The sequence below is a fragment of the Danio aesculapii genome, chromosome 3, assembly GCF_903798145.1.
Source record: "Danio aesculapii chromosome 3, fDanAes4.1, whole genome shotgun sequence".
Lineage (NCBI taxonomy): Eukaryota > Metazoa > Chordata > Actinopteri > Cypriniformes > Danionidae > Danio > Danio aesculapii.
In genome coordinates, this window is record NC_079437.1 from 24,548,210 (window position 1) to 24,563,058 (window position 14,849).

A 14,849-nucleotide genomic window follows, 5' to 3' on the forward strand; every position below is an offset into this window, starting at 1 on the left:
TTTCTCTAATGCTTATTCATTCATATAATTTCATTTTCCTTTGGCTTAGTCCCTTTATTCATCAGGGGTTGCCACAGCGGATTGAACCGCCAATTTATCCAGCATAAGTTTTACACAGCGGATGCCCTTCCAGCTGCAACCCAGTACTGGGAAACACCCATACACACTCATTTTCTCTCTCTCACACACACACACACACACACACACACACACACACTCATACACTACGGCCGACACTAAGCCCAATTTAGCTTATTCAATTCACCTATAGCGCATGTCTTTGGACTGTGGGAGAAACTAGAGCACCATGAAGAAACCCACACGAACATGGGGAGAACATGCAAACTCCACACAGAAATGCCAACTGAACCAACCAGCGACCTTTTTGTTGTGAGGCAACAGTGCTATACTGAACCACCGTGTCACCCCCTTCTTTAATGTTTAATAAAATGTAAAAAAATCTAAATAATATCTATATAATAAAATTAAATTGTTTGGGATTTATCACATAAGGACGGTATGACCTCATAAGATATGTTTGATTTTCAGCTGAAGTGTGGCTTCATTTAATTTGGTCACTTTCAGCCCTCAGAAATGGCCAACAAAGCAGGACATCTCAGAAGTTGAATCAATACACAGAAGGGAAGTTCACTTTCGTGACTTAATCACTATTCTCAGAAGAGTTCAGCTCATGAACACCACCAATCTTCTGCAGTTTGTTGTAACAACAAGTATTTTTAGAAGCAATACAGTGTAATGTTGCTATACAAGCTTAGCTTCACATGAACTGCCACTACAATTATATTGGAACATCATTTGAAGGCAGTGGTTTAAAAGGTTGTTGGCGATAAAGATCACTGGCATTAACTACCTTACAAATCTAATAGTGGTTATAGTTATAACTTCCTTTAACCAATTTGGCCAGAAGGGCTGTGACAACACCAGTCGACCTGTATTTCACCCTCAGCAGGAAGCAGGGGGTTCAGCGAAGTGTACAAGTATGCAATTATCCAGCCACATTGAAATAACCTTTCATTTTAGCCAGGAGCTGCAGGAGTGCTTTAGTGAACGGGTTTTCAGAGGTTTAAGGGCTTTGTCATTGGTTCATTGTTCTCCAGATAATGTCAGTGACCCAAGTGCTCTCTCTATATTACCTTTAATGTTTTGTGAACATAACATGTCTGCAAATATGTTTTAAAAGATAAAGAAGTGTTTCTGAGGGATGCCCAAAACAATTTTATATTGATGTACATTTCATCGCCTTATTATAAGGTTCTATGTGCGTTCTAAATGATTTTGAGATATTGAGCTTCAAAGTTGTTGCATTCCATATACCAAATAATATGTGTGTAACCGTTCTCTTTCATACATTACCATGACAGAGACCCTAAATATTTTGTCCAGTGCAGATGTTAATGTTATGTAATTAATATGGTCATATTTATTGAATTTTATGTTTTTGTATGAACCATTGTATTATATTTATTGTATTTATTTTATGTCCCATGAGTTAAATTAAGTATTTCCCCTTCAATGCTTAATATCAAATTTAAAAACTTTCTAAGAAAACAGAAAATGAGCAAATGAGTTTGATAAACAACTTATTTACATTAGTAATTAGTTGACTTCAACTGTTTACACAAATAAAAATATTTCACATTTAATATATTACATTTTTTCATAACTGTTTCTTTTTCAACAATGTAAAATGCAACATTTCATCTCAATGTCAAAAAATGTTTCTTAATCATCACATTTACACAATTGTGTGTGGTGCAGCATTATTTGGTTGACTCTGATTTTGTGTTTCTTTCTATTCTTTTACTGCATTTTCTGGTCTTAGTTCGGCAAAATGACAAAGAAAGCTGATCCTGATTGGTCCTTATGCGTAAATTTTAAATGCTGATTGGCTCACAGAAAGAACCTTGTAGAGCCAAGCTAGAGTTCAACTCTATAGATAAAACCTTTTTTTTTTTTTTTTAAATAAAAATCTTGTAAACAACTTCTGTAAAAAAACATCTTGTAAAAAAAACCATCACATAATGTAAATAAGTTGTCATTTAATAAGAATATGTGAATAAATGTCTGATAGAACCTTATAATTCTAAGGTGAGGATTTACTGTTTTACGATTACTGGTTTCAAGGTAAACCACAGAAAATTTTCTTTAGTGTTTAAGATTTTTATTATCATTAAAACCATGACTGATAATAGCGATTTTGATAACTCAGTAAATTCTGTAACATTGTGGTTAACTAATCAGGAAAGGCTGGAATGCAAATGCATGATTATATAGACATTTAATAAAAATTTCCATATATTGGGGCTGCACAATATATCATTTCAGCAACAAAATCACAATGTGCACATTCGCAATAGTCCCATTGCAGGATATGCAATATTGAGTCTGAATTATATTTGAGAATTTTTATCTTGTTTCTAGTTAAAAAATCGAAATGTCAAAGTGAAAACATGTTAGAATTTTTTACTGATTCCATTCGCAGATTATTTTACTTAATGTAATTGTGACTTATTACTTCTGAAAGTTAAAACTAAGTATTTTACTTGATTTAAGAGATTTTAATTATTTGTACTAGAAATGTGACAAAAACTCCAAGTAAGAAAAGCATTTTGTGCATTGTGATTATTCAATTTCTATACCTAAATACTACTAGACTCTCCAGAAATATATATTTTTTAATTGAACTATTCAAACTATCTGGTGAAACTGTATTAGTATCGCAATATAGATCGCAGAAAAATAAAATATCGCAATATCAGATTTTTCCAATGTTGTGCAGCAAATTTATACTGTTAAAGTATGCTGTACTCCTGTAAATTAAAGTGTGTGCTGCACACTATTGAGAATAATGACCTGAAGCTTGATTTCACAAAATCAAATTTCAAATCAAATGACAAAATCAGTCAGAAAAATCGCAATAGGATATTCTCTAATCGCACAACCCTTTTTAACTTGTATAAAACAGCTTCATGTAGTTTTGTGAAAAACAAGGTAAACATGGATCTCCGTGAGGTATCTGATGAGCAGGTGAAACAAAAACTGAATAAGAAAATAAAAATCAAATATAAAAAACAATCTACATGATAACACAAACACAAGTAAACAAATAAAAAATGGGATTCTCTTGTATTTTCACAAACTGCACAAAACCACACATTTATTTGTTTGTTCATTTTCAGATCATTTCAAGTGTCTGACAATTTTAGGTAATTCTTTTCCATGATAATAAAAACCATAATAATACTGAAAACTGGGATCATTTTGGTCACTATAATCATGATATTATTTTTTATATGTTGCATTTCTATGTAGGTTCATAAGATTATTTGCATAATTTTAAGTATACGGTCTACTATGACCCTCAAACACTCTAGTTGTAGCTGAGACTGAATGGAGAGATATTGGGAAGATGCTGTTTTCTGCTGCACTCACAAGTGCACAGCGCTAAATACATTTGCAATTGGGTCTGAAGCGTTTTTTTTTTACCTTCTCCAGAGATTATTGAAAACACATCAGATCAGAGTGCATTCGTCTGGTCAAACACCTTCAAACAGCCACAAAAGTTCAGATCTTGATCTTAAATATTACATGATTGATTGTTTGTTTTAAAAAGCGATAATGATCAGTCCTGGTATCAGATTAAGTAGAAACCACAACTGCTGCTCTTCATAATGTTTCTATTTCTGTTCATGTTTCTCTCATTTCATGGTAGAGATTGCACTGAAAAAAACATTTTTTCAAAATTAAATTTTACTGAATTGACTTCATTTGAACAAATAAATAAGATGTAGTAATGTTTAACTTAATTATTAAATTTTTTTTAATTCAGCCTATAAAAATAGTTTGCAACCACCTAACTAAGTTTTTTTTTTTTTTGTTGAAAATCTAATGAATAATTTTGTTCAGAGTAGAGACGCATCCAAAATTACTTCCTTCCCAACTAGGTGAAAACGATATAAGACAAAAGTAGAATAAATCTTAAAAAGTAGGTAAACAGCACCAGAATGACATGCTGAATTCAGCACATTCAGATTAGATTTATACTGCACATGTTGAAATACTTTATGTAAAAAACCTTTCTTATGCAAATTAAGACTGTATGCAAGTTAAGATGCAGTCAAAGTTAAACAATTAGATTCAAACACTGAAAAAAGAGCTTATCCCACAATATACATTATGTACAACTATATTTTTTAATTGACCCTGATTTTTTAAGAATTGTGTATTGTTACAGAATACTGTAGCAGACATGCAAAACAAAATTAGAAACTTTTAAAATAACATAACAGGGCTTTAACTTTTTTCTGCTTTAAACATGATGCATCTGGATGAATGAATCTGCTTAAACGCAGCTCACTTAAACATCTAGCCACAAACTAAGCTGTTCATCCAGAAACCAGTTTCATCCCTTTCATACTGACCCCCAAAATGTCCTTTTTTTATTACTGCTACTCTTTTATATTTGTTGATAGCCTATAAGTTGCCTTTAACTGCAACGCTGTTCGTTATGTTGCACATGCGTAATATTGACAAGGAGATGTGATTTCATACAGTGATTTGCATGTATGTATCACTTTCTCCAGCTCTTATTACGTAGACTGTCACGGTGTGAGAAACCAAAGTGCATGAGTGAACTGTCCAAACAAATCAAACCGCATCAGTTTTAGATCTTTATGCAAACCCTTGACTGATTACAACAATGGTGACAAATTCAGGAACCTATACTTCAGAAAACACTGACAGCATGAATTAACGAAATATTAAATAATGTGACACTTGGATCTATATATACCATATTTCAGGCATCAGACAAGAAGTTTAAGTATTTTATTAGTTAAAAGAATTTCTGATTTTAAAAAGCACAAGGGAAAACAGGTCTATTAAGTGCTGGTTCATTCATAAAGGATGTTAAGTACACTGTAAAAAAAATCTGTTATTTTACGTTTTTTTTTTCCAGCAGCACTGTACAGACTCAGTGATACTCAAGGCAAGAGTATGATTCGTAATACCCCGATGTGCCTGTGTTATTAGATTTAGGGGTTGTTAACTAGGAATAAGTTACTTTGGAATGTTGTGATTGACCAATCATAATTAAGGATTCCAGAGAGTCTTTCAAAAATATATAAGATCCCCTTCCTTCAACAGTAGCGGAGAAAAATTGGGAAAACATAAAAAGCCATATTTTCATTATATGGCAACAACAACTGATTGTGATATAATAAGATCATATTCTGTTTTGTGTTCAATTTATTGCAGTAATCCTTCAAGTTATTGATTATTTACTAGATCTAGAAAAATGTCTTTACGGAATAAACAATCATTCATTCATTTATTTTATTTTCGGCTTAGTCCCTTTATTAATCAGGGGTCACCACAGCGGAATGAACCGCCAACTTATCCAGCATATGTTTTACACAGCAGATGCCTTTCCACCTGCAACCCAACATTGGGAAACATCCATACACTCTTGCAACAAACAACCTAGACTGCTAAATAATTTGTTACATACAAAACAGCCTATAACATTAACATTGTACCCTGTTAAAAAAAAATTGGTTATTTACGTTTTTTTTTCCGGGAGCTGATCCAATTCTGAGTGAATATAGGTATTTATATGTATTTTGTGCATTTGAAGAGAACAGATTTATCATACATACAGATATATTTCTTAAAATAATGAAAACATAAACATTCTGGTGCCACCAAACATATTTAGCAATTGAAAGATAAAACTATTAAACTCAAGCAAAATGTTGCAATTTTTTTTTTGTTGCTTCGCTTGGTTTTTTTCTCCTTTTTAAATTTGTTTTTAATATTTTTCTATAACATATAAATTTGGGTGTACTAGTTTTTGGACCGTTATCATAAGTTATTTTGTTAGATAAGCTCCAGATTTGACTTCAGTCCTGATTAATCTAATGTATATGCACAAATATAATACTGTATTCCTATTACGTGTATTATTATTATTTAAAATATAGATTCGTGAGGGGTCTACGTACATATGCTGAGGACTGTGTGTGTGTGTATGTATATATTTTTATTTTATTTTTATTTTTTTAATTAGTTTTGATGGGCCGGTCAATACCTGAACAAGACAGAAACAATCCAGAAGTATTTCACCTTACATTTTAAGAATGCTTTTAAATTTCCTTTCTGGTTGTGCTTATTAGTGTTTCTGAATGTGTTCAGAGGTCAGAGCTCTGTTAGATTTGTGCTGAAAACATTAGTATAATTAATAAACTGATTAACTATGAACTCCAGTGACAAGCTTTTTTTTTTAGTTTTTGGTAAAGATAATATATTTGGACTAAGTTAATGGTGTCAAGTTAATTTACAAAGGCCACATGTCAAAAAAAGAGCAGCAGCATGCTAGTCAAGGAGTTCATTAGGATATTTTCTTGCTATGGAGAGAAAAATGTCTGGATTACTTACCATTGGAAAACCCATAATCTTAAATTGGTCACGTGAAGCATGTCTTAGCCAATCAAATGGCGGCTTTTAGTCTTCTTCCCTCTGTGTACTGACATAGAGGCAGCGTTAGCATTTCAAGCTAATGATTTCAGGCTTGCTTTCAGTAGGCTTTGGTTTAATCACAACTACATAAATGCATCTACTAACCATTAAGAAGGGTCCTAGTTCAGTCTTGTAAACTCTTCCTCGTCATCTGGATCCACTTTTGCTTGTTTTTATTTTGTTTTCTCTAGTTGAGAAAGTAGTGTGTCAAGGCTCCGCCCTCATCTGGAAAGCAGCAGCTCATTTGCATTTAAAGGAACATGCATTGAAATGTTCACACCCAAATAGGGACAGGTTTAGTTAAACTATCTACAGCAATGGTCTCAAACTGGATTCCTGAAGGGCCGCAGCTCAGCACAGTTTTGCTCCAATCCTATTCAAATACAGCTGATCCAACTAATCAAGGTGTTTGAATAAGGTTGGAGCAAAACTGTCCTGAGCTACGGCCCTCTAGCAATTGAGTTTGAGATCTATGATCTATTGGGTATTTTGAGCTGAACCTTCTCAGACAGAAGAAGTGATTTATTCATTACAATAAAACATTCACCACATGATGAAACCTATAAGAATGAACAACAGAAAACAACAACACTATTATCAGCGAGCAATTGTAGATGAAATATTGATTTTGAATGAAGTTCATATTGAGTGGGTTTCACTTAGAGACAATATAGTCAACCAACAAAAACAGGCCAAAACACAGCTTAAGCAGAAGTTCACAGGCTTTTCAGAGTAACTTCATGAATCAGTTAAGCCAGTTTATTTTTCATAGAGACAGCCAGTGGCTTCATTTTAAAATTGTTTTTAATGATTCATTTGATGAATTTAATGCTGAATTTATCCAAGCACACACACACACACACACTTCAAAATACTATCTCCATTTGAAAATAAATCCAACACTACACCCTAAGACAGTGTTTCTTAACAATGTTCCCGGAGGACCACCAACACTGCATGTTTTGAATGTCTCCTTTGTATGTCACACCCATTACAGCTCGTTCAATCTCTGCTAATGAGCTGATGATCTGAATCAGGTGTGTTTGGTTAAGACGACATGTAAAATGTGCAGAGCTGATGGTCCTCCAGGAACGCGGTTGAGAAACACTGCCCTAAGGCAGAGGTGTCAAGCTTAGTTCCTGGAGGGCAGCAGCTCTGCAGTGTAGTTCCAACCCTAATTAAACACACCTGATCAAACTAAATGAGTCCTTCAGGCTTGTTTGAAACCTACAGGTAAAGGTGTTAAAGCAGGGTTGGAAATAAACTGTGCAGGGCTGCAGCCCTTCACGAACTTTCTAAATTTGGTCCTGGAGGGCCAGTGTTCTGTTGAGTTTAGCTCCAGCTTGCTTCAACACACCTGCTGGGAAGTTTCTAGTATATCTAGTAAGAGCTTGATTAGCTGGATCAGGTGTGTTTGATTAGAGTTGGAGATAAACTCTCCAGGACACCGGCCCTCCAGGACTGAGTGTGGACACCCCTGCCCTAGGGCAATTAGCAGTGTGTGTAAGGTTAGCTACATAATATAAACAACAAATCCCGTCATAGAAATACCTGAGGCAATTTATTATTATTGGACCACTTAAGCTGCGGTCACACTAGAGTTTGAGCTTGTGAAATTCTTAAGTACGGCACTGCGAAAAGGTGATTATAGAAGATGATTAGACATTTAAAAAAACTAGCGATTGATCCAGATTTTAAATTTCTGTCCAGAGAGGCCATGTTTTGACCCTCGATTGGTCTCACGCAGTCAAGTGATGTGATTTCGCAGGTCAGAGTTCAACAAACTTGAACTGTTGCACAAGCTTGTGTTTCTTATGCGTATGAATAGAAGTCTATGGGAAGAAAAGTCCTGTGTGATTGCAGCTTCATGATGGCAGTTATTTAATCGATTGAATTTAAACGATGATTGTTTATTTAGTTTTTTTGCCATCACATGAATAAGTCGTTTTAAAATGTAAAACATCACAGAATTAGTTTCTTAACTCTTGACTGCCTTCCAAGCAAACGAGGAACAAGTCATAAATACTCACCAATTAATGCAAAATTACACAAATGACATGTTTAGTGACTTACGTATTTCAGGCAATTTTAAGATCTACAGAAGAACACTTTTAATTCCTAAAAATGTTTTCAAATTAAATAGTTCATGTTTATGAAAGTGGGAAAAACTCATTTGCACAATAAAAAGCATCCGACACAAGAGCAATGCTTTCTTTTTTTATCATTTTCTTTTTATTTATTCAAAAGAAACGAGGAAAAAGACAAAAGAAAAAAACGTTAAGAAAAAGGTGAGACATTTAAATAGGAGCGAGTGTGTGCAGGTGTGTTCAGGAGGACGAGGAGGAGCACATGATTCGGGGTCTGACTCAAGCCCAATGCTCAGTCTAAAGCAGCAAGCCAGAGACACTGTCACACCAGAGAAAAAGGCACTAATCCAGAGAGAACAAAAAACAGCACGGCGCAGGACAATACACAAATACATGAAACCATACAACACTGAAAAGACAAAAGAGAAAAAAAAAAAAACAAACAAATAAAAAACAAAAACAATGCATCACATTAGTCAATGTGACAACTCATATTTTATATATATATATATATATATATATATATATATATATATATATATATATATATATATATATATATAATGAAAACTCTCTGGTTTCTTTCTTCTTACTGGCTTAACCAGCATCTGCCAGTTTTCCGACACCAAATCTTGCGACTTTAAGTTGTTTAGTTACAAATGCAGTACGTGAACAACTTTTGACACCGTCTTTAAAATCATGTGGTTCAGCTCTGCAAACTGCCGTCCCTCATGATGAGCGATGTTGGCTACATTCACATCCCAACACAAATAAAAAGTGGCTGAAATAAATACATTGGCTTAAAATGGTGACTTTTTCACATCAGGTCACCTCCTGCACCTTCGCCATCACTGAGGATTCGCTGCTCACCTACTGGATCTAAAACAAAGAAGGATGTCAAATGGAATACGATGCGTTAAATACTACGGCGTTAAACATCTGAGATGCTTAAAAAAAACATCAGCATTTCTCAGAGCTACTCCGTTTCATCCGCCCTCCCCAAAAAATTAACATAATTTACATTTGGAGAAAAAGAAAATATGCTGGAAGGTAAAACAGACAGACAGACAGACACATACAAATATATAATATATATATTCTTAAAAAAATGGATTCTCTCTATAGGTGTTTTTTTTTTCTTCCACAGCCCAGATGTACAATGCGTTTGCAAATTTTTTTGAACCTCTTACATTTTTATATATTTTTTCGATTGTTTTTTTTTTCTTCCTTTTTAAAAACAGCTTTAGGATTTACTATTATAAAGAGATCTAAACATGCAGCCAAATAAACAAAACCAAAAGAAATCAAACAAACAAACAAAATCTAACCGCAGACTAGAAAAGAAGCCAGAAGCAGCAGGATGAATCTACCGATAGAATCATTGTTGTTTAATTTATGCGAGGATTTACTATGCTAAAATTCAGCCTTCCGCCCTTTAAACATCTCAGTCTGGACTGCAAGCGTTCATGAAAAACATCACGATTCTCAGGAATAATAGTTTTCGCCCGGGCACCATGGCAGAGCTGGAAAACATCCAGCCTCTTTGCTCTTGTTTTCTTCTTCTTCTCCTCTATTTCCGTTGGTCTGTACTGCTTTGGATTTCACAGGACTTTAGGGTGTTGACATGTAGGGTCGTCTGATTGTATGTGAATGTGAGGGGCCGTTAATTACACTTGATTCACTAAATGGCTTGCTTGTTTACATGTTCCGGTTGACGGGCGTGACGTAGTTGCGAGGGAACATGCCCGTCTGGCCGTGGCAGGCGCCCTTCCACCAGTTGGGGTCCGAGTTGTCCAGGACCTGAATGAAGTCTCCGCGTCTGAAGCCCAGCTCGCCGTCCTCCTGAGGGTCGAAGTCGAACAGCGCCTGCACGTATGTCGGATGCTGCAAATACACAAGACATAAGTGTGTGAGTAACATGGTGCAGGGGTTCCCAAACTTTTCAGCCTGTTGTTCTGTGGATTTGTCCTACCTTGTCAGATTTTCCTACCGTAGCGCAAAATTACAGCTACATCTATCGGATTCTCCTACCTCGCCAAAACAAAATCCTACAGCGGGTTACTGCTTCGCGTACTGCCGTAAATGTGTCAAAGTTGAACATTGGTCCTTAAAATCAATCTGCTGCCACTAACACTATTGCTGTGTCATTAATCTACCGTAATAACCACAGGGGTCGCAGTCCATTGGAAAAAGAATTGAAAGGCTGATGGCTTTTTATTTGCATGTTGTTTTCTTATAACTTTGAAATATAATTTTTATCTTCTGTAGGTTGTGGATAAAATATGGTAATTCTAATAGTTTAATAACATATATGAGATTTTAGGAAATCACCAGTCGACCCACCTCCCCCCCCATTGTCTCACGGCCAACACTTTGGGACAGAGTAGATGTCTGTTTTTGATGAACACAAAACATTTTTATATTAATTCATATTTTTCTTTAATTATTACTTATTTCATTGAGCTATTTTTAATAGTGTAAAAATGTGTTGAAGTATATCATCAATTAATTGTTGTTTTATGAAAACAAAGAAATAAAAACGAACAAAAAGTCACAAAATTGTAACTGAAGTCATTCATTCATTCATTTTCTTTTCAGCTTAGTCCCTTGTATTAATCAGGGGTCGCCATGGTGGAATGAACCGCCAACTTATCCATGGTATGTTTTACACAGCGGATGCCCTTCCAGCTGCAACCCATCACTGGGAAACACCCACACAGGTTGTAACTGAAGTAAAATGTATAAAGAATAAAAAAAAAATATATATATATATATATATATATATATATATATATATATATATATATATATATATATATATAAGATTCATCATTTCATCTACTTGATGCGAATCGGGCCCAGGCTCGGCGAGATACAGCCCCACCGGCCTGGGCCAATCAGAGCCCATATGCTAATGAGGGTGGAACATAATGAGGGTGAAACTCATTTTCACCTTCTAACCTATGCGCAGGCCCCGCCCCCCTTCCCTCTAAACCCCAAACCCCAACCCCCAAGGCCCCAAACCCTGACCCTTTAACCCCAAACCCCCACCTAGGCCCAAAGCCTGATTTGCAATTAGGAAAAAAAAATTTAAACTCGTATCAAACCACACTAACAAAAGAAGCTATCCAAAATATCCAAAATGCGTATAAAAATATGTGGATGGAAACATAGCTAGTGTTGACAGAATTTTGGATGAACTTTTTCTGTTATGCACTATTATAAATTTTGATACTGCTAATTATATAAACACAATTATGAAATATTTCTATTAGCTGAAGTTGGTATATTAAGAATGATTAGTCGACTGCAGGATACTTCAAAGAAAAAAAAGTGATCATCTTTAAAATCACACCGCTAGCTCTTCCACTGTTTCCTTTTCTGCTAATATCCTTCAGGCTAAATATCCTGCTTCACTTGGAAAAAAAGTGTCACATTACAGTAATTAAATAGATTGCTAACGGCGCTTCATTTGGACTGTATGAACGAGGAAAGGTCCAAAGCAGCGCACAAACCTGAGGCACCTGTTCGATGTCTCGAAGAAAGATCTGCTGGTTTCTGGAAACAGAAGTGGTGCGGTGATAATCCACCAGCTCATTCAGAGAGTTAAACTTCACCACCCAGAGGAAGTACTTTCCAGCACCGTCACGAAGCACTTTGAAGTGCTGAACATCATTACCAAACCTGCAACAAACAAACAGCACACCCAAAAGATTCATATCAACAGGATTTCTGAAAGTTCTACTGTAAGCTTTTTTTAAAGAGATAGTTCACCTAAAAGTTTAATTCAGTTATCATTTACTCACCTTTCCTTCTTCTGATGAACACAAAACAAGATATTGAGAAAAATGTTGGAAAGCTGTAACCATTGACTTCCATAGTGTTTGTTTACTATGAATACTACTATGAATGTCAATGGTTACCAGTTTTCATCATTCTTCAAAATATCTTCTTTTGTGAAAATCCAAAAATCAAACAAAATGTGCTTCTGGGGTAATTAATTTGTGTTTAGATAGGAGATTGATAGAGGTAAAACACAACATCATATGTCCAATGCTCTCAAAAAGTAAGTGAAAATTTTAATCAGTCTTATATTATAATTGTTAATAAAAATAGCTAATAAACAGCTAAATGAATGTATTCACTTGCTTTTTGAGTATCTTTTGATGATCGTATGATATTGCTGCTTATCTTCTTTTGTGTTGAATAGAAAAAAAAAACTCATAAAGGTTTGGACCTGCTGGAGGGTGAGTAAATGATGACCGAATTTTCATTTTAGGATGCACTATCCCTTTAAGACCTTGATGAAACCACTACGAATGAAATTTAAGACCTATATCAATGTTGGTCTCATTAGTAGTCATAATACAGCTAATTTTACTTATATTTAGACTAAAGAGAGACAGGAAGGGACATTCTAAAGCACAGTTTTGATTCAAAAGGAGGAAGCATTATATTTGCAAAATATCTTAAATCCAAGAACAAAATACTAGAGAGTTTTTTTAAGGTGGCTTGCCATGAGACTTTACACATTGATCAGCTCTTTTACTATAGTTGACTTTACTGATAAAATGTGCATGAAAATCTCCTTCGATTAATCCCACAGCCATTTTTGTGTCATGTCTATTCACATGTGACAGGCCTAAAATAGCCAGCAGAAAAACACATTAAGCTATATAAAATACTGATGGATTTTTTCTTTTGTCACTATTGTATCTTCTTGTTTTACATTTGTAGAATGTAGCATAATGAGAACATTGAATTTTTTTCCTGAGGCATATTTTTATGGAAACTGATAAATTTACTTTTTAAGATTCTTTGATGAAAAGAAAGCTCAAAAGAACAGCGTTTATTTCAAATAAAATCTCTTTTTAACATTATAAACGTATTTACTTTCACTCTTTCACAATTTATTGAATAAAAGTAAATACCTTTTAATAGTACTTTTGAATTATCAATGCTGAAAACATTTCTTCCTTCATAGTTGGTGGAAACTAGGGTTGGACAATGACGACTAATTTGGCATTGTACGATGTCTAACACTAAACATTGCGATGGACGATGGCATCGTCGTCATAGGCGGCAATGAATTATTTATGAATAATTAATTAACTCATAACTAATTAATTATTTGTAGCCTTCAGTTTCAACTACCTGACCCGCATGGTGTTTGTTTTACCCATAACCAAATCATAAATAAATAAAGTTACATACAAATGACCACCTGTCAATCCCTTTTTCCACGGGACTCTGACATGAATAGACAGTGTGATTTGTGTTGTTATAATGCCATCGACAAACTTGGTTGGTAAAAAAGGTGCACAACCAACATGAACTAACCAACAGTATCTGAGGTTTTCGCTAAAATGACTAAGTACAAGCTTGAAAGCGAAAGATTGAAGCAGTGTACTGACGCTGTGACACATTACCTGATAGATTACGCTGACTGCCAGGGCTGGAGCTCAGACAAGCGCATGACAGTGTCTGTGTGTGTGTGTGTGTGGTCACGTGATGTGCGTGTGGATGGAGGGCTGTTCAGAAACGCTGGCTGAAACGCCAGTGTGAATGTGGATCGTTTTCGTCCTAAAATGCCATTTTAAAACTAAGCTGTATTAGTGTAAACGGGGCCTGAGAGTGTCTTTTTTCACAAGCGGGTTTACGGGATCGCGATGCTGGCTCAGCAGTGTGCAAACGTAGTGCAAACTGTGATGCATTTACATTTTTAGGATTCTTTAATGGAAGAAAGTTCAAAATAACAGCAATTATTTGAAATGTATATATAAATATACAGTTTTACATTATAAAAATCTTTACTCTAGGACAATTGACTGGTTTCTTGATGAGTAAAAGTAAATGCAGCTACAAATGCTGCTGATGATGATAATAATAATTATGAAAAGAATTAAATTTAATGAGCGACAAATCATCATATTAAGGTCATTTCTGAAGGATTGTGTCACAATGAAGACTGGAGTAATGACTAAAAAATTACATTCAGTAAGAAACGTTTTAAACTGCAACATTTCCAATTTTACACTTTATTTCTGAATAAACAAATCCAGACTTGATTAGCAAAACAGGCTTTTAAAGGCAATTCACCCAAAAATAAAACATCTCATCATTTACTCTCCCTCATGTGGTTTTAAACCTTTAATAGTGTCTTTTTTCTGTTGAACACAATAGAAGATATTTTGAAGAATGTTGGTTACTGTAACAATTCAACGT

The 14,849-nt window shown here is 34.8% G+C and overlaps 1 protein-coding gene across 2 annotated transcripts in view; it reads right to left on the reverse strand.

Annotated features, from left to right (window-relative positions):
* Positions 1–9,191: 9,191 nt before the first annotated feature.
* The window catches only part of grb2b (growth factor receptor-bound protein 2b), a 58,163-nt gene continuing 52,505 nt past the window's right edge, over positions 9,192–14,849 (reverse strand). For both annotated transcript variants that reach the window (XM_056453472.1, XM_056453471.1), the window contains 2 exons: positions 12,140–12,308; positions 9,192–10,508 (listed from right to left, as the gene is read on the reverse strand). In XM_056453472.1, the coding sequence (XP_056309447.1) occupies positions 10,323–10,508; positions 12,140–12,308 (355 nt within the window). In that variant the 3' untranslated portion in view covers positions 9,192–10,322. The remainder of the gene's footprint in view (positions 10,509–12,139; positions 12,309–14,849) is intronic.